Source organism: Mytilus edulis, chromosome 3, assembly GCF_963676685.1.
Source record: "Mytilus edulis chromosome 3, xbMytEdul2.2, whole genome shotgun sequence".
In the NCBI taxonomy this organism is placed as follows: domain Eukaryota; kingdom Metazoa; phylum Mollusca; class Bivalvia; order Mytilida; family Mytilidae; genus Mytilus; species Mytilus edulis.
This window is the reverse complement of record NC_092346.1, coordinates 56,612,047-56,632,003: the sequence shown is the minus strand read 5'-3', so window position 1 is coordinate 56,632,003 and position 19,957 is coordinate 56,612,047. Positions and strand designations below refer to the sequence as shown.

At 32.7% G+C, this 19,957-nt stretch overlaps 2 protein-coding genes and 1 long non-coding RNA gene across 17 annotated transcripts in view; 2 read left to right on the top strand and 1 right to left on the bottom strand.

The window, feature by feature from the left end:
• The window catches only part of LOC139516915 (delta-like protein 1), an 82,578-nt gene extending 69,324 nt beyond the window's left edge, over window positions 1–13,254 (top strand). For 8 of the 9 annotated variants that reach the window (XM_071307350.1, XM_071307348.1, XM_071307349.1 and 5 more), the window contains 10 exons: window positions 2,976–3,148; window positions 3,379–3,678; window positions 4,579–4,639; window positions 5,691–5,948; window positions 7,423–7,483; window positions 8,334–8,464; window positions 8,838–9,007; window positions 9,284–9,497; window positions 10,206–11,199; window positions 11,538–13,254. In XM_071307350.1, coding sequence (XP_071163451.1) covers window positions 3,080–3,148; window positions 3,379–3,678; window positions 4,579–4,639; window positions 5,691–5,948; window positions 7,423–7,483; window positions 8,334–8,464; window positions 8,838–9,007; window positions 9,284–9,497; window positions 10,206–11,199; window positions 11,538–11,673 — 2,394 coding nt within the window. In that variant the 5' untranslated portion in view covers window positions 2,976–3,079 and the 3' untranslated portion in view covers window positions 11,674–13,254. Of the gene's footprint in view, window positions 1–2,347; window positions 2,540–2,975; window positions 3,149–3,378; window positions 3,679–4,578; window positions 4,640–5,690; window positions 5,949–7,422; window positions 7,484–8,333; window positions 8,465–8,837; window positions 9,008–9,283; window positions 9,498–10,205; window positions 11,200–11,537 lie in introns of those variants that run through there. The other variant, XM_071307356.1, reaches the window with a different exon arrangement.
• LOC139514377 (exportin-1-like) overlaps window positions 1–19,957 on the top strand; it is a 667,034-nt gene that overhangs the window by 449,436 nt on the left and 197,641 nt on the right. The window lies entirely within an intron of this gene.
• The window catches only part of LOC139516916 (uncharacterized), a 116,687-nt gene that overhangs the window by 89,346 nt on the left and 7,384 nt on the right, over window positions 1–19,957 (bottom strand). For 3 of the 7 annotated variants that reach the window (XR_011663052.1, XR_011663046.1, XR_011663054.1), the window contains exon 2: window positions 5,610–5,979. The exons of the other annotated variants lie outside the window; for them this stretch is intronic. This is a non-coding gene — a long non-coding RNA (uncharacterized lncRNA). The remainder of the gene's footprint in view (window positions 1–5,609; window positions 5,980–19,957) is intronic. 7 annotated transcript variants of the gene reach the window in all.

The following is a 19,957-nucleotide window of genomic DNA, read 5'->3' as shown; positions in this document are numbered from 1 at the left end:
AGCTGAATTAATTTATAGGGTCAGGGTTTATTTGAAAGATCACAGATAAATCGAAAATGCACGTGGTAATCCGGAAGTCATCTGTCAATAATTTATTTGTATATATTCAACAATATTAATCAAAAGTCCCCCGAATTTGATCTGGTTGACGCGTGGTCTGTTTCACCCATCACCTGACCCAACATCCTGCAAAGTTTATGCTTTGGTTGATCAAAAACGATTAATGGATACTAAATAAAATGAATGCAAATCTAACATCTGTTATCTAAAATGGAATGATTCTGTGCAACAGTGAAGATACACATGCGTTTTTAAAAAAACATTTATTAATTTCCGTTTTTTTCCCGTATTTAATTTTATTTTCGATTATATATTTTATGTTGTTGCAATTCTGCATTAAATTTTAGGAAAGATCATGCTCTCGTAAAGTGTTTGAAGTTCAGTACATTTTAATGCTCTTCAAATATGAAGTTCCGTCCTTTTTTTTTACAGGTATATTAAAATTATATGGTAATTTATCTTAACAAATAAATACACAATAAGCAGGTGAAGACTACCTGTTGTATGTATTGGTATTTGACGAGTACCGTTACACGTGGCAGATGGTCCCTACACCTGCCCCTCATTTCTTTTCAAAACAAACATCTTGATTACAAAATTACTTCAAAGACATGCGCGCCAAAGTACTGCTATCCCAATCTGTCGTAGAAATGGCCCACATGTGTACCCTCGAGTATTGTTAGACCCATTTTTTTTTCTGTACAACTTTGAACAACTAGATTTTTGTTTATTTCAAAATAGTGAGTTTAAAAAAAAATCAGGTAAATAACCATAAAATAGACATGCATGTCTTTTCCCGTGAGAATTTCTATTTTAACTCAGTATGTTGCATTATGTACTTACTACATTTATAACTAATTATATAAAATTCAGTTTTAATCTGATCCCTTTTATTAAATTAATATTTTTGAATAATGCTTAATTTGTAATTCTTTATTTGTTTTCACAACATTTTATTTGTCTTGATGGTTGGCGCCGACACCATTTAGACATGCATTGTAAAGTTACCTTTTCCAAGATACCCCCTGCGTATGTTGCTCATTAGGAGTTAAATTTTTGCCAAGTAAACTTCCCACTGTAGACCAATTACTACTAACGAGGAAACAAAAGGATTTACCTAGTGACAGACGGGATCCGAATATGGCCCTTGATTTCTCCGACGCCGGTGCCCCACGCTAATCAAATTAAGTCAATTAAATAATCAATAGACCAACAGATTGTTTAGAATCACTGTATTAATTTAATCTGGTTAAATAAAAATGATGGTGCCCATCAACGAGCCCACTCAAGTATATGTCAAAGTTTTCTCTTGATAAAAAAATTAAAGATAATTTGACAATATTTTCTCATTTTTTGAAGTGTACCATATATATAACAATTTTCTTCATTATACGCGTACAAATAAAATCTGCAACTGAAACGACGGTAAGTCTTTATTTAAAAAAAAAATATCAGCATATCTTCGGCATTCTCACAAAATACAGTTAATATATGCAAAATGTGCTCAAGTGGATTCCTGCAGTTTTGTTTGTCGTGAATAAGAATCTCGTGGATACAGGTGTATTCCAGCTGTAATTCTATCTATAGACTAATCAAAGTGTCGCATGCACCAATTTACTTCATTTTTTTCGCAAATATGAAGGTTAAGTAGAATAAAACATCTGTAACACCTTTATGCAAATTGAATTATTTTAGATTTGGCGGGTTTTTAATTCACTGTTACCTCAAGGTTGACGGCACGCGTCGACTCGTGCCGACTTTCGTTTTATCATTCATTTCAAAGCTTTAACCGTGACTGACTCCTCCTCCGACTTGCGGCTCTAAATGAGTGACGGATGAATAACAATAGCAATTTCAACAGGTCTTATCTTCCCAATGAAAGTAAATAATAACAAAGGGTCGAAGGTAAACATGGATGGTTTATCAAACATAAAATGATGAAAAATAAAAACAAGAAAAGCGTGCAGATTTTACTCTGAATGTGTTGAATGAGAAAATGAATACGTTTTTTTATTTCTTAACTCACCTATGCTTTTTATATTGTCAATCATATATAATACCGGACAATAAACGGTTAATCTGTAACTGGGACACTTAGCATTTCAAGTATCATCAAGTGCATTTTGTTAAAATTATGTTAAATTATCAGATTGAATGATAATATCTGAACAAATTTCCTTCTTCTTACTATCTGTTTGAAAATTTTATTAAAATGGCTTACTTTTTTACCTGATCGCGTGCCATATTTGCCTTATATGGAAGTCATTTGCATTTGTTAAAAGTGGTTACTGAGACAGGTGTTTTGTCTCGAGCGACAGCTGAAAGCACAATGGATCCTTTAATGTATTGTCCAAAAACTCTACACATTTAAAACACGCGAGAGAGTTTGTGTATTTCAACACAATCGCCGGAATGTTATATTCTTTTAGTTATTTATATTTATTCATGGAATATTGTTACTTGTCTTTGGTTAATAAAGGTAAGAGTTGAAAATGGAATACAATTTGATACTTTGTGCTTTTAAATCATGTAAGAGTAGCCCCGAAAAGCAACAAGTTGCGTGTGTAAATAAAGGTTACCGACACTTGTATGAGTTATTGAAAAAAAATAATGTTTTATTAGTTCAAACGAAGTTTTGCAACCTTTTTCAAGTTATATTTTTACGCATCATGAAATTTTGGTAAATATGATGATATTTTCACAATATATATACTCTATATATAAAATGGTAAGAATCAATTTATGACTAAACGCAAATGGATTTGTGATAGTTTTTGATATTTTGTACTCATTTACGTTTTTGCTTCTAAAGTCCTCTCCATTATTGTAGTAAAAGGTGTGAAAATAGCGTATGTATACACCTGTGTGGATAATTAAATCAAATTATTGAAAATGATATGAATGCTGCTTTGTAGGATATCTGTCAATCAATTTTGTGGGCGGAGTCAGTGTAGAACGAGGCTAGTGTAAAGGTAACTCAATAGTGAACAACTGCAGAGTGAGAGAGTAAACAAGAAAGATGCCGTGGTGGAAAACACCTCGTATTGTGGTACTTTGGATATTAATAGAGTATTCTATAGTAACAAAGGTATGTCATTTTCATAATTTGTACTTAAACAATTTTTCATATATATCTCACCTTACCTATCTATCTAATCTACTAATGATATATTGCCGACAGTTCCCAATATTCCTGTTTTATAGTATTTCTCAAATTGATTAGCTTAACTTGTTTTAAAGAAAAAGATCATATCGCTTTACAAATGAATGATTAAATTTAATTGCAGTTAATTAATTCACACTTATCTTCTTTTTCAGGTGTTGTGCACAGGAGTTTTTGAATTGGAATTAACAATGTTTAAAAATTCAAAAGGTTTTAATATAAATGGTGAATGTTGCAATGGAACTATGAACAGAAACAGTCAGTGTGTATATTCTTGCCGGACGTTTTTCTCTATCTGTTTTACAAACTATCAAGCAGAGATTTCAAGTAATCCAACGTGTAATTATGGAACATTTGTGACTGCCGTTCTTGGAGGCAATACAATTGATTTCAAAGAGGAATTACCTGTGAAGTTCGAAAATCCAATCTTATTTCCATTCCAGTTTTCATGGCCAGTAAGTAAACAATTAACGATTCGAATTTTACAACATATATTCACCATTCGATTGTAATGCAGATTAACATTCCTGTAAGATAATCGCAAAGATTTTTTATAGCCTATTTAAATAACGTGCACTGTAATATTGGTTTGGCTATGCAGTCTGTTGTAAATCTCAATATCAAACATTGCATACCAATAAAAAAAAAACTGATCTTTTTTCATCTTGGTCACAGCAAAAGGTTACGTTGATGGTTTAAAAGGGGATTTAGACCTGTAGATTACCGACCTAGCGACTATCGATTTGCACTCGGTATATCCCGTTATGATGCTGGAAACAGCTTGCCTCTTTGCCACTAGCTAATAATTTTGTGTACATAAAAAGAAATGTACCATTGGCCTGCCTCTTTACATGAAGTTGTTTAGTATTTATTTGTACTTGTTTACACTGTCAAATGTACTGTCTTTCGTCAAATGCGTTTCGTTGTTGACCTAAGGTAAGAAGATATCAAGGGGGTATACAAAAACATAAGTGGTAGAATTAAAGACATCATAGCCAAAATTAAAAAAACAAACAAAATTCCATAAAACACTATACAGCAGAAAACAAACTGTAATAAGAACACCCGATGATGGCCTGGAATGATGAACTTCCTGTTCGACTAGTGACACCCATCGTGTTACTTTACTCAAGACAAGTAATATTTCAATGTATAGTCGCATTTTGTGTTGTCAATAACGTAGAAAGGAGGACACGATTATGGTTACGACATTCGAGACATATTCATGGTCAATAGTCTCACAGAGTTCCCAAATCATTAACAAAGTGGTGTGAAAAGCAGAAATTTAATATGTTATCCCCTTTCAGAATGTACTTACTCAATAGACATTATATGTATAATTTTTACAATTTCAGGGTACTTTTTCATTGATTTTGGAAGCATGGCATGATAAAACCACACAAGGTCCCAAACAGGGTAAGTAATTTGATGTTTGTATTTGTTTTACAGTGCCTGTAAAGGATTTCAAGTGCACTAATTGAATTAAATTGTTGTTTATGCAACAATGTTTTAAAGAAATATGATAAAAGTCCACATTTTTACTTTGAAGATATGGATCTATATAATAAACTTATGGATTAAAAGCGATACAAACGTGTTATTTGTGATCGGTGTTGTGATTTCATACAAGGATTTATTTATGTGGAGCGTGTCTCGTGTTTATAACCATGGATATAGTGAACATACAACATTCATGACTGATATTGGATATTAAGTGGAAATTTACGATTCTGTGTTGGCACATTGAAATCCAAATAATTATAGAATTCTTAAAAGTGGATTTTTGTTTGTGAAGATATCTTCTAGTGGTGATAAAAATTACTACAATGTAGATTTACAACTGTCGTTCCGGATTTCATGTGAACTTCAACAGATGGCAAAACATATACCTATGTATGACCTGTAACTGATTTTAATGCTTCTTTATAGTGTAAAGCAGCAGTTTTCTCATATTTTGTTGTTTAATGAACAAGGGCTTTATATTAACATTTTAAACAGAGAATTGCACACCTGTATGCACAATTTATTTCGATATAGTAATATAAACGTTGATTTTGTAACACTAGACTTAAAATTCAACAACAACATATATGCCAAAATCGTCTCAATTCTCAATACTTTAATTGATCCCACCACATTTTAAGTAATTTTCATAGGTTGTATAGAATACTTCAGTTTGAAAAAATTTCCATTGACGTCCGAATTTTGTGTCAGTCCAATATAATGAAATCGCTTTATGTAGAGTGCAAACAGGCATGAGAAAATTACAATGCAAATCAACAGTTGGTTTGGGATTGAGATGGTCATCAAGACTAGCATATAACAATAAAACAGGGCTATTGTCAGAAACGAACGATGGAGAGTTGACACGCTTGTTAAAGCTCACCTGTATTATTAAACTTGGTATCGCTTTGACGGGCGTGTGAGCGAAATAGCTTTCTCACGGTCCAATGTTTTTGTCTTGCAGGCAGTCCTCGGGAACAGATCATGAGGTTAGCAGTTCAGAAGTCCATATTAGCAGGATCATCGTGGCAACAACTGATGTACGATACGCAGTATACATCTCTGGAGTCCTCATACCGAGTAGTATGCGACGAACACTACTACGGAACTGGTTGCTCAAACTTTTGTCGTCCAAGAGATGACCAGTTTGGTCACTATAATTGTGACGGTAATGGGACTAAGATATGTCTAGACGGATGGAAAGGTCCTTACTGTGACCAAGGTGAGAATATGTAATGGTGTAATGAATTTCCCTGAAAATAATTAAGTACAAAAGCACCAATACATTTAACGTGTAATTGGTCAAAATTAAACATGGTCACACAAGGTTCCCATTCACCCTCACCTAGATATCTTTCATCATCTAATACGTTTAATATGCAAAATCATAATTCAGATGATTGATATTTTTTCTATGTAAAATTAGGTCTGTATTAAGACTGTAATTGATCTCTAAAAATCAATGTTTTGAATTTTATAATAAGGAGAAGACGATATTATCAAACATACGTAACGGTCTAATCGTACTAATATTTGCTGATAAACGATTTGTTGAGTCTGTTCAACAGTACAAAGGAATTTGACTGGGCCATCTGTCGCATTTCCCCTGTAAAAGATAGGCTTTATTATCCCGGGGTCATTGTTTCGTCATACTTCATCTCGTCCCAAGATTCAATCGAACTGTCGCATTCAATTCACTCAAATTATCCATAGTATATTTAACTGTATGATATAAATTAACAGTAAACATACTAAAATGATTGATTCTTGTAGCAAATTTCTGAATAAAAATATTTACATCTTATCCCCTACTTTGTGTTAATCTTTATTTGCGTATAACTTCTCAAATCTCATTTTTACCTGTTATAGTTTAGACATTATGAATCATTTAACATAAGTCACGAAATAACCAAGGAAAATCAATACCCCCACAACACAATATAAATATATATATATACTTGTAAGGTTCTGAGCCTTTAGCGTGTTTGTTGATGTTACTCATTGTTTTTTCGCATGAATTATTCTATAAATTTAAAATAATTCAAGTACATTTTGTATTATTAACTTAAAATTTTGTTTTAATAATGTATTTTGCTATGAGCATTGACACGTAAAACGTCTTGTCGCACCAGCTGTCATTCCTATACACCAATAATTTGGCCAGGTAGACAGAGCCACAAAACAGCTGTTTTTTTCTTAAATGCTATTTACTAAATCATTCTTGACTATCTCTAGCTTACTTATTTAACTAGGTCAAATACAAAATATTCTTCTGATTAAAACGTAAGATTCCAATAGTTTGGACAGGATCTGTTTCTTCTCATAGACATGATATATTGTCGAAATTTAAGTGCAGTTCCGGTCATCACTCTGTTGAGAATGGCCCATGATACATGTGTTGCAGAAAAAATAATTGTATAAGAGGATGTAACCATTAAGTTCCCAGGAAACAAACTCTCCCAAAATAATTGAACAGTGCTTGCAAAAAATTACTAAAGTGTGGCATGTTAAAAGCAGACAGCGAATCTGCTAGCAATATAATTATAGTCTTTCACAAGAAAAATGTGTATCCTGTACGAATTAAGTTTAACCCTGGCGTTTTATCAGCGTGAAGTTTGTAAACCATTTATTTAAACCATGGATTCTTAATAGCTGAAGTAAATGTTTAAAACCTCATCTTTTTTTTTTCTTTTTAGCTGTCTGTCTGTCTGGCTGTCACCAGAATCATGGATTTTGCGATGCTCCAAACGAATGCAAGTAAGTATTCAAGATGGTATAAATATAAGACATGTTTTAACCCTGAGTAAAAATAAGGTAAAGTACAGAAATTCCTGAATCTGCCAAAAAAATAAAGAATGTCATTGTGACAAGGACTTTATAAGTTGGCAGTTTGTAAACAAATAGTAAGGCACATTAGCAAAAAATAACAACATGGAAGACACTACAGTATTATTATTTGCATATGTGGTTTTTATAATGCACGTACTCCATGCCCATGTGGGATCAAAACAAAACTAAATTAAAAACGTTATGGCTTGCAAAACATTACAAGACAAATTATGTTTTGGGTATGTGTAAGTTTCTTAGGATGTTAGATTCAGCAGATGTAAATGAGTAATTAGTTTGGCATGTACTATTCAACGTTATTGTAAATTTCCCGGTCTTTGTGACCTGCTAAAAAACTGCAAAATGTAATGAAACTAACTCAAGTCTAACTGTTTCAATATAAAGTAATTAAGTCAATATTTGAGAAGAAATAATAATGTCCTTGGTATTTAATAAAAGAAGGCTACAATATCGACTTGATATTAATGAAAAGAACTTCCTACAGAATATTTTATCGACAATAGACCATGCTAATTCATCGTACAAGGTATTACTAATTGAATAAATATTGTGAACAGGTGAAATTACAAGTTTTAAAAGAATTAATGTTTTGAACAAATTCTTTCTTTGTTATATCTACAAAATAATTGAATTACAGCCGTGTAAGCCTACAAGTCTGTTGCTTTCTTAAACAAAGTGTATTGTATTAGTCCTACATCAATATTAATTAATAGCTTTATTAGAAGTCTAAGTTTACTAAGTGTACATTTTTTTATTTCAGATGTCGTATGGGTTGGGATGGACCATTTTGTGATAAATGTGTTCCCTACCCAGGTTGCCTCCATGGATCATGTGTGGAATCATGGCAATGTAACTGTGAAGAAGGATGGGGAGGTCTCTTTTGTAATCAAGGTATATTTCCTTCCTATAATACAATACTGTGGCCCATTCTCAGCTTCTCTATGCATTGATTTTGTTCTGTGAAAGTTTCTAGAGCAACTGTATTCGAGTCCAAACTAAATATATAGTCAATTTACTATATTACAGGTTCTCCAAACAAGCAAATGATGATTGTATGATCTATCTGAAACAAACCAACTGCCTATATAAAACTTTTCCTACACTTTCAAATATTAACCCTCAACATAGATCGTGAAACTAATCTTATTCAAGGATCTACTATGATATAGCTTACTCAGAGAATACATTTTAAAGATGTGTAAAAACTTTTATTCACATGATATATACATGATTTGTTACTTTAATCTCCCGCCTTTTATTTCAGACCTGAACTACTGTACACATCACAAACCATGTAAAAATCAAGGGATATGTACCAACACTGGTCAAGGCAGTTATACTTGTTCATGTCCCCAAGGATTTACAGGAACAAATTGTGAAATAGAGGTAGATGATTGTCAAAACCTTCCTTGTGACAATGGAGGACAGTGTGTGGTAAGTTTGAGTTAATTATATCAAAATTTTTAATATAATGTTTTACACCATACACTTATGCAACATTCAAAAAGAATCTTTTCTCTTTGTTTTAATCATCTAAAATTTCTTAAATATTCAATCCTATCATAGTGTTCAATATGGAGGCATTATCTCCATCATATCCATGGTTTAAATTCTATAGGTCAGCAGTTATTTTATATAAGGTACATCCTCAAGTTCGCTTTATATATTTTAAACAACAGTTGTATAAAATAGCTTTATCTTTACTTTTAGGATGTTGGATCAGGCTACCAGTGCAAATGCCAAGATGGGTTTACTGGTAAACGTTGTGAAACCATAGCTGTTTCCTGTAGCACATCCCCTTGCAAAAACAAAGCAACCTGTACAGAGGAACATGGATCGTATAAATGCCAATGTCAGCCTGGATACACTGGTTACAATTGTGACTGGGAAATTAACGAATGTGTTTCCAACCTCTGTCAAAATGGTAAGTCTATAATTAACTGTTATATTAGTTATAGAAGTTTGGCTTAAGGTTTCAGGCTGTTTTGAGAGTATCTTTATTGCTTTTCCTCTTTTGTTAGTCCAGCTATATAGTTATGAGGTACAACCTCTGTTACAATTACAACTTATTTACATGTTTGTGCGGTAGTTCAATGAGATTGAAAATAAACTCAGTAAAAAAAACTGGTTAACAACGATGGGATGTTAACAAGAATACCATTATTTATCAATAACTGGCTTCACTAAATCATCTCTCTATTCTATACATATGACATCTGCATCTTCAAGAGCAAAGTGCTGTGCAGTTTAGTACAGATTGGTAGTAAAATATGCTCATTTGCCAGTATCTATTACACATTAGTGGTTCAATAGTTGTCATAATAATACCGAGTCTGGTATAAATCACAACCTATAGTACATGTATAGTACGATAAATGATTAGCATAACACCATTTCAATAATATATTGATGAAATGGATGTGGTTTATTTGTAACACATGGCACATTTTCAATTGGTTGCCGACCATAGATTTTTACAACATATTTATTCATTGCTTCATTATTCAATAAAAAAAAATGAGGTCATCACCTGGTCCTTGTCAAAACAACAGAAACACATTATCGGGAAATGCGTTTTAAATCTGTTATGAAAATACAACCTCTAGTAATTTTCCATTGCATTCTCTTTCAGGCGGAAGATGCGTCGATGAACTTAATGGCTTCCGATGCGTTTGCCCTTCCGGTTATAATGGAAGTCTATGCCAGGAAAATATCGATGACTGCGCAGCTGCAGGCGGAAACCCATGCCAGAACGGCGGAAGTTGTATAGACCGCGAAAATCGGTACGAATGTAGATGTATACCAGGATTCGTAGGTCCATTGTGTCAAATTAATGTTGATGATTGTGAATTACGGCCTTGTGCTAATGGTGGAACATGCGAGGATAAGATTAACGATTTCTCCTGTACTTGTGTACCTGGATTTAGTGGGAAAGATTGTTCAGTAAATGATAACGACTGTAGCAGTTTCCCTTGTAAAAATGGAGCTACATGTAGGGATTTAGTCAATGATTTCAAATGTGAATGCGCCATTGGATTCTCTGGAAAAGATTGTTCTTATCGTGAAGGAGTCAATCCTACCGAGCAAACAACTCCAGACAGCCTTGAAAACACTCCCGTAGTTATTGCAGTAAATAACCAAACAAACACGGATTTAGTGCGTTCAGACGCAGAAGAGTTTACTACTACTAAGCTATTGCTAATTGTTTGTCTTGGAGCTGGCATACCATTACTGCTAATAATTATAATGGTTATGTTTTTATTACTTCGGAGAAAGAATGATCCGCCTCCAATTGACACAAGCAAAGAAAATGAGGAAAACATAGTGAATAACATTAACAATAAATTGACTGATTCTAATATTTTCACAACAAATCAGACTTCTGCTAGTATTAATAAGATTTCTAATGAGGAACTTCAAAAAGATATAAATGTAGACTTTAACACATTCAGACCTGGAAAGGTTGAAAAATATACAAACACTAAGCAGTTCTTACATAGAAAAGACTTAAATACACAGGGGCAGTTTTCAAAATCGCCTCCTCAAAAAGACAGTGATAAATACAGAAATCGTATTGACGATAATTATTCATCTGAAGTTAGTTCATCATCAAAAAATGATTTTAGGTGAGTTATGCTTTATATTAAGACTTAACTAAAACATGTTTTGATTTTCGTTAAGTATTCCTGAGGGGTAATTTCTTACTTGTGAAATTTATGTACGGTTTTGAAAGAAGAATTGCTTCTGATGCAAAACAAATTATTTTTATATTATCGGCTTAACCATAACTTGAAGTATTTTATGAAGTGCCACTTGAAAACATATAAAAAGAAATGATCGTAGCATCTGAATTCATTGCAATTTTCTACTCTTAAGAATCTTATGAAAGGTGTAAAATGTTTAAGAGAAAACATGAAAACCTTTGTAACAATTAGTTATAATGTTTTATTTTTTTGTTTTTCAGCTGTTATAATACAGACATTCATATCATAGACTATTCCAAAGAATATTCAAAAGATTCTAGAAAATCAACATTATATTTAGAGCCAGCACATCGACATTCGTGTTATAGTGAGGACGTACTGGCGACCGAAGTATGACAGACAATTCCAAAACACTGCAATAAATTATATTTATTTATACATATTGCTGTAAAATATGCATACGTTGTGATTTAAAGTGCCTTTTGTAAAGACTAGTATGCAGTGAGGATAATTCTGTCTCCGAATTGTTTCAAGTGAGTTCAGCAGGCTGAAAGTTTTTCGTTTGAGTATTGGATTAGTGCTTTGAAATTTCGTATTTATGACACTAATGACATAAAACCTTGATTACAGTCCAATGTGTACATTTTGTGTAAATTTTGCCAAAATATATGCAAAGAATACGGAAGGAAACAGTTGTGATAATAATCCATCCAATTATTTCTGGTGCCAATTTTATTGGCAACTGGCATTTTTAGCAGCTATTCACGTGTGTATTTTGTTATGTATGATGTGAGTGCAGATGAGTAAATGAGTAAAAAGAGTGTTATTTTTTTCAAGAAATATATTTGTTAAAAAGTGTGTCTGTTTGATTCAGTATGCTCTCTATTTTTTAAAACGCTAGACATCAGATGAGATCATATGATATACTTATTGTTGAAGATGAAATATTTATTGTATGTATTTAATTGTTGAGTTTTAACTTAAATGATTACAGTTTGATGCAGATTTTACTCCAAAATAGAGATAATTAGATGTAGCTGGTGTTACATATATAACGTTTTTAAAAACTCGATTCCTAAAACAAAAGTGATTGCACCACTTCAACATACTTTGAGTTAATTTGAAGAAAAATTACATCGTGCATTTTGAAAATACGATTGTTCAATACAGCTGCATCTATTGTTTGAAACACATTTTGCTTGAAATTACTAATTGGTGCTTCAGCTTAAGTCTGCAAAAACTGTTGTTTTTTATGAAGTAATAATTGTTAACACAGACAGAATTGTTGTTTTATGGCTATACATGTATACTATTGTAATTTGTACAGTTAATTTAAAGCTAAGCAACAATTTCCCTTCAGTATTGGATCAAATCAACCTGGTTATTACACTGAAATAGGGCAAATTATTACAGTTAAATAATGTTTTGTTACCTTACTATTATTAGTCACTTGCATTTTGAGCATCGAAATTTTGATGCTTTTTGGCATTCAAATTAAGCATTTAGCATCTGGATCAAAAGTTCCAAGTTTTGTTTTGTAAAAATATTGTTGTCCTGTAAAATATAGTACTACTTGTACTTCTGAAAGAAGTATTTATCCAGATTTATAATGAACAAATGAGATATATTGTCAAGTATCTTCCATCATTCCACAGAAAAAGGACCAGGCAAAGCCAAGGTTCTCAGCACGAAGTAACATCTCATACAGATCTCACATTACCATTTGGCCCATCCTACATGTATCTTACACTGGCTCAGATCTCATTCTAACTTACATCTATCATTTCTCACCACTATCATTCATTAAGTCATGTCTTTGTTTTTTCTGTGATGCCTGTATATATTATGTATATTTATAATGTTTTTTTTCTGGATGTATATAACTGTTATTGCGATTATTATATTATTACTATTGGTATTTCACATGAAAAATCATGAAATAAAGAGAGGTCACAAGTGACTATTTTCCTAAAGTAATATATTGTTTCCTTTTTTTTCGTAGCAATTATGAAAGTCTACAAACCTACATAATGCAACCTTTTCCTTTAAACACTGGCTGTCCATTGAGTCATGCAATGGTTGCGTTTTATCCTTGAAAACCCGTTTGAATTTTCGTGGAAGCTTTGAACTTTTAATGGTACATGCATATCCAATGAGCGAGTTGAATGTTTCTTACTGGGTAGATAAAAAATATCTTTCTTTAAGGCTTTTGCCTTAGTCATTGTGGAGCCAGATTAGTTTCATCACCAAAGATAGAATATGGTGGATAGGCATTATCTATGAACAATGATAATATTCATGCTGGATCATGGTTTTAATGTATACATAGAATAGGGGGGATAAGCATACCCTGTGGACAATTATCCATAATCATGCTCTGATCATGGTATCAATTTAATCGAAAGGCTATGGTGGATAGGCGTACTATGGGGACATTGATCCACAACCATGATCTGCACATGGTAGCAATAAAGGCTACAGTAGTATTCTGGTGTTCAAAAGTCATAAATCAATAGAGAGAAAACAAATTCTGGTCAAAAACTAAAACCAAGAGAAACACATCATATATAAGAGGAAAACAAAAGAACAACAGGAACACTTAAGTGCAACAAAAAACAAACGCCAAGATACATAGAAACAAACTATTTGGTAACAAATGCCATATTTCTGACTTCGCACAGGAAATTTTAAAACAAAACATTGTGGGTTGAACCTGGATGTTAATGCTAGCCAAACCTCCCGCTAATATGACATTGCAAAAAAATATCCCGAAGATGCCAACATTACGTGACAGAAATTCAGAACAAATACACGCAAGAACACCACAAGAATGTACTTCATATATAAACAATGGTGGATAGGCATACTGTGGGAACAATGATTTACAATCACAATCACGCTCTGAACATTTACTCCATAGACTATGGTGGATAGGCATACTCTGGGAACCATGATTTACAATCACAATCCTGATCTGGACATGGCATCAATGTACTCCATAGACTATTGTGGATAGGCATACTCTCGGAACAATGATTTACAATCACAATCACGCTCTGAAAACATGTACTCCATAGACTATGGTGGATAGGCATACTCTGGGAACAATGATTTACAATCACAATCCTGATCTTGACACGGCATCAATGTAATCCATAGACTATGTTTGATAGGCATACACTTTGGACAATGATTTACAATCACAATCACGCTCTGAACATTTACTCCATAGACTATGGTGGATAGGCATACACTTTGGACAATGATTTACAATCACAATCACGCTCTGAACATTTACTCCATAGACTATGGTGGATAGGCATACTCTGCATGGGAACAATGATTTACAATCACAATCCTGATCTGGACATGACATCAATGTACTCCATAGACTATGGTGGATAGGCATACTCTGGGAACAATGATTTACAATCACAATCCTGATCTGATCATGGCATCAATGTACTCCATAGACAATGGTGGTTACAAATTAAACATTATTTTCTCTGCTTTTGCATTGATGATCATATTCACAGAAACAAAACACCAAGTATGAGTCAGAGTAAGTATTTCTATAAACAAAAAATAAACGAAGAAAAGTAATGAATTATTGACAATGTCGGGTCATTCAATAAAAGATTAGTTCTGAGGAATCCTTCAATAAAAATAATATCACAAGTCTAACATTGATCGCGTTTCCAACACCAGGAAATTTACGACAAATTTTAGGTGCGTATTTAACTTTTCTTTCTTTTTTAATGAAAATGACTATAAAGCGACAATGGTATCCTAATTGATCATCACATTTATAGATAATCGACTAGACTCACGAAACCATTATGATACACCGGATAAAGTGTCTTGGAAAGAAAATCAGAAATTATACGTTATTTATAAGATGAAACACAACTAAAAAACAACAAAATGAGAAGACTGTCAAACAAGGAAACGCGAAAAATAAAGAACACTTAAAATCAAAACTGGTCTGCGACACAAATCCCAACACTTAGAACATCAGCCTGTTATAAGAGGAAACATAAGGAGTATATGTTAGTTATGCCATGTGTGGTATTTTTGATGTTATTTTGTTGCAACGAACAATGATAAATATATACACCCGGAAATGCTGTCCATCATGAGAAAAAAATGTACAGTTTTTATATTATATCTTCTTTCAAAGGCATCTTCATATTGACTATTGACATACCAGTACACTTTTTTTTATTTGACTGATTTACTAGAGGGAACACTGATAAAGTGATAAAAGAAGAGACCTTGTCAGATACCAGTTTTCTAAGCTATGAGAACGAAACAGGAACAAATGGTTAGAAATTCTAAATGTTTCGAATAATCTACAAAAGGAAGAATGTTATCGAAATCTAGAAGGAATTTTTAATCTCATCTGAAATTATATTTTGAATGCATGTACTAATAAAAATACGATGGACAAAAAAAAAAGACTTGCCGGCCATGATATCCAGCAAGATAACTCAAATTTGAAATATAAATATATTTGAATTGAAATCTATGGAAACTTATTTATTTAGAAATTAAACTGGTAAGGAATAGATAATATGCATTTCAAGCAGTGAACGTGTTTGTTGACAGACCACTAGCATGGAAGGACAAGGACTGCGTCAGATAACACCTTATCTAGAGGTTAGAGACCAACTCGGATTTCCCGAAGTTTTCTACGATGATCTATAAGTTTACATGTCGATAACGACGTCCTGATTCCTTAACATTTCGTCATAGTGACACGTCTTGACAATGAGTGCTTCTCAGTATATATGTGTCAAATATTTATAAACAGGAAGTCTTGTGATTACATGAAAATAAATTCGGATCTATATCCGCACATTTCGTTTGTAAAAACTTTCATATAAAAAAAAAAGAAAATTGTTTCAAACCATCATACATTTAAAGATTACAAGTGGTGAAAATATATGCTGACAAATGAGCAAAAAATGACCAAGGAACTAAAAAGACGAAAACATGGTATTGCGAGGTGTCCTTGCAGTAATAACAGCTACAATACTAGAGGCCCGACTTGCACTGAATTTACTTTAAAACCATTTCATGGCGTTTGTTTATTGAACAGAATCGATTTTTCTTTCGCGGTCATGTCCTAATGTGCAATTTATATAATGAATTAACTAAATGTGGTGATCGGTGAAAATTAAAAGATTAATTATTGACAAGTCCTTAGGTTGATTTCTTTCATATTATCTTTTATCATGATTTTTTGTAATTAAAAATATTTTATTGCTCATATATACGTCTGCCAATAAAAGGTTGGTTGATGAAGCAGGGAATAGTTGAAGATAAACTACGCCCAACATGAACCAACAGTTACGTAGATGTTAGTCAACAGTTATGTTCCCATGAAACGAACACACCAGTGTCAAGAGATGGACAAATAGAAAGACAAATAAGGAAAACAACAAAAATAAACCAAACATTGCTTTCATGAAAAGTTACTCATCTACCGTTATATATGCAGACTACCTCAGGAATAGATTACCTTAGCTGTATTTGGCAAAACTTTTATGAATTTATAGTCCTCAATGCTCTTCAACTTCGTACTTGATTTGTCCTTTTCAACTTTTTTGATTCGAGCGTCACTGATGGGTCTTTTGCTTCACGAAACGCGGGTGTGGCACAAATAAAAAATATCAATCGTGGTATCTATGATGAGTTTATAAATCTGTAATTAGCAGTTCAACTGGATTATACTGATGCTATCTTACAATGTTATAGAGCTATAAGTAAGCATTCGTTTCTTGTATGCCTGAATTTTTATGGTACAAAGAAATAAAAGATAAAGAAACACTATATTTTGACATTGGAAACGACTTAGTTTACATAAGTGGTAGTATCTACTGTTTGTCCTCATTTAAACAAAACCAGTGTTTATTAAAAACTAAAAAGAAGAAAATACTAGAAATAAAGAAGGTCATAAGATTTTAGTTTGTGCAAGAGAATATTTGTATTAGAACCATTGCACAAGAAAATCAATATTTGTTAAAAATATGAAAATTGAAAATAAAAAAAACCAATTTCAAACATTTTCAATCCTTCCTTTAAATAGTTTAGTCGAGTGTGTGTATAGAAATCGCGCACCTGCTTATGATGTCAGGCCGCAATCGATATTTTCAAATACGTTTATTGATGTCCAACAGTTTCCAAACCGTGATTTCAATGTTTTATCAGGTAAAGAAACGATCGTGATTATCTCATATTATAAAGGTGTAGCCATTGTTTTCATCGATGAACAAAAGGCGCGTGCTAAAAGGTAGGACTATACACGAATGAATGAATGATGATATATGCTTAAAAGAAAAAAATCAACCTATTGGTAGTAAAACAGTGAAATCGTACGTAAATGTTTAGAACAAGAACACAAAAGCAGTAAGCAGATGTCAAATTAAATAAAACCGGCACGCGATTATATTAATATGGCCACGCTATATATATATATATCAGAATAGAAAATAGTATAATTTGGAGTAGCGAAAATGGCACAGAATTTCATTGAACAGAAGAGTCACGATCTTAGTAATCTTTGTACCACATTTCAGAGCTGGAAAAAAAATGTATATCATTAAAATCGGTGAAAATCGTTATTTTGAGATGACTCAAAAAAGCATTAACACGAAGCACGGACTACAATATCAAAAAGAAAATGAAATTGCATTACTGTAACAGTATAGTACCCGACCCAGTTTCGAGTCTCTGGGTGATATTTTTGGTTATAGCTTAATTCGCAATAACTACATGTCAAGTTCAATATCAAAGACAGGGAGGACAATTATTTATGAAAAGACGAAGAGAAGGCGCACCTTGCATAGTTTATATACATGAAAGATCTCTTATTGCATGATAATTTGATTCCGGCCACAAATATTTCAAAGACGGTTACAGCGATTGATGTTAACATAATGAAATAAATTTTATTATCAGCATAAAATTAAAACAAGCCAAGCTGTCATATTGCCACAAATATATGCCGAAGCATTAAACTGAACGAAAGAGGAGGTACTTGGATGAAACGAAGGTAGATAATTGTTTTAACAGTTTTTCTACTTATCCCTATCTAACCTTTCAAGTTGAAATGTATTACACGTGTTTTAGGTCAAATTATCACGCGTTTTGTAATAACTAAAACATATTAGAAGCAACAGTTACTGCAAGTTGATTAAAAGGATTAACAGTTGCTAACCGAATTTCGCTTGTGACAATATATTATATGAAAAGTTATTTGTTTGTACTCACTATTTCTGTTTTTCGTATACGTAAATTATTCTGTCAAATAATATTAATGGAAAGATGAATTGTTTTGTGTGTGGTTGTAGAGCAATATGAACACGTGCCTGTAGTTTTAGAGTAACTAGAACATGTGACCAAGTAAAACATTTCCCCGGGAAAATGTGATACCAGCATGATTAGTGTTTCTAAAACCTCTTTTATACAATGAACAGTAAATCCGCAAATAAACACCCCTGTTCTACCCAAACTATCAAATGGTCGTCCATTTAGTCAAAATTACTTACAAGACTATCTGTGACCTATAGTTGTTAATGTCTGTGTCATTTTGGTCTCTTGTGGATAGTTGTCTCATTGGCAATCATACCACATCTTCTCTTTTATATCCCTAATCGGGTATACTCGAGGGCATAAGCTAAAACAAGATACTGAATCTCGTCTTGTTGCGAGAACTGTCGATTATTGCATGTTTGTCCACTTATTTTTACTGTTGCTTAAAGTGTTTTGTAGTACAGATTTTTGTTTGTTAAAACAAATTTATTATGCATAGTATCATTAAAGCAGAGTAGACACATCAAGTTTAGAAGGGGGAGGTTGCATAACATTACAGAACCGAAAGCTAAGTGCAGTATTTGTACATGCACACACATTCCGGAATATATACATGTGACGGTCAAAACGAGCATTATTATGCCCGCATCTTTAGGAATGATGCAATATGCATGTAACAGAAAATACATTTTCTTTGTTTTATAGTTTTTTATACGAAGAAGAACCGATACTTGCCCTGTATCTAGTTTTGCATGAAGGTTCGATGACCTTGTTGCTATTTTAATGCCATATTTCAGTATTGATTTAAAATCATTTGTCTTTTATTAACTATTTTTAAACATTAACTTTGCAGAAGAACTTTTTACAACACAAACACAAAACTATGTGGATAAAGAGAACTGTGTGCGAAATTCTAGCAATATGAAACATAACATTTCGAGGAGGAATTAGTTTAAAGAAAGCATGCTGTGAAAGATAACTATGCAATCTGTTACCTTGAACGTGTAAGAAAAGAATCAATATACTACAGTCATGTTGGAAACTTACAAACTTTCATTTTGCCTAGAATTAATGAAATATAATTTTGCTCGAATCAATATTAATCATATTTGTTTTCCTGATGTCTAACATTGCGTGTTTGGCTTATATATGTCATACATATGTTACAGGAATAACTACGAAAATAGAATGAAAACAGATAAAACTGCCTCAAAATATTACGTGAAGTCATTTATTTCATCTGGGCTTTGATCATGCGCAACAAGATAATAAATAAGTAATGAGTTGGCAACGCGACATAAAAAAGGTGCCCTGGTGCAATGTAGTACTATGCGTTTTACACTACAGCACGCGTAATGAGGCA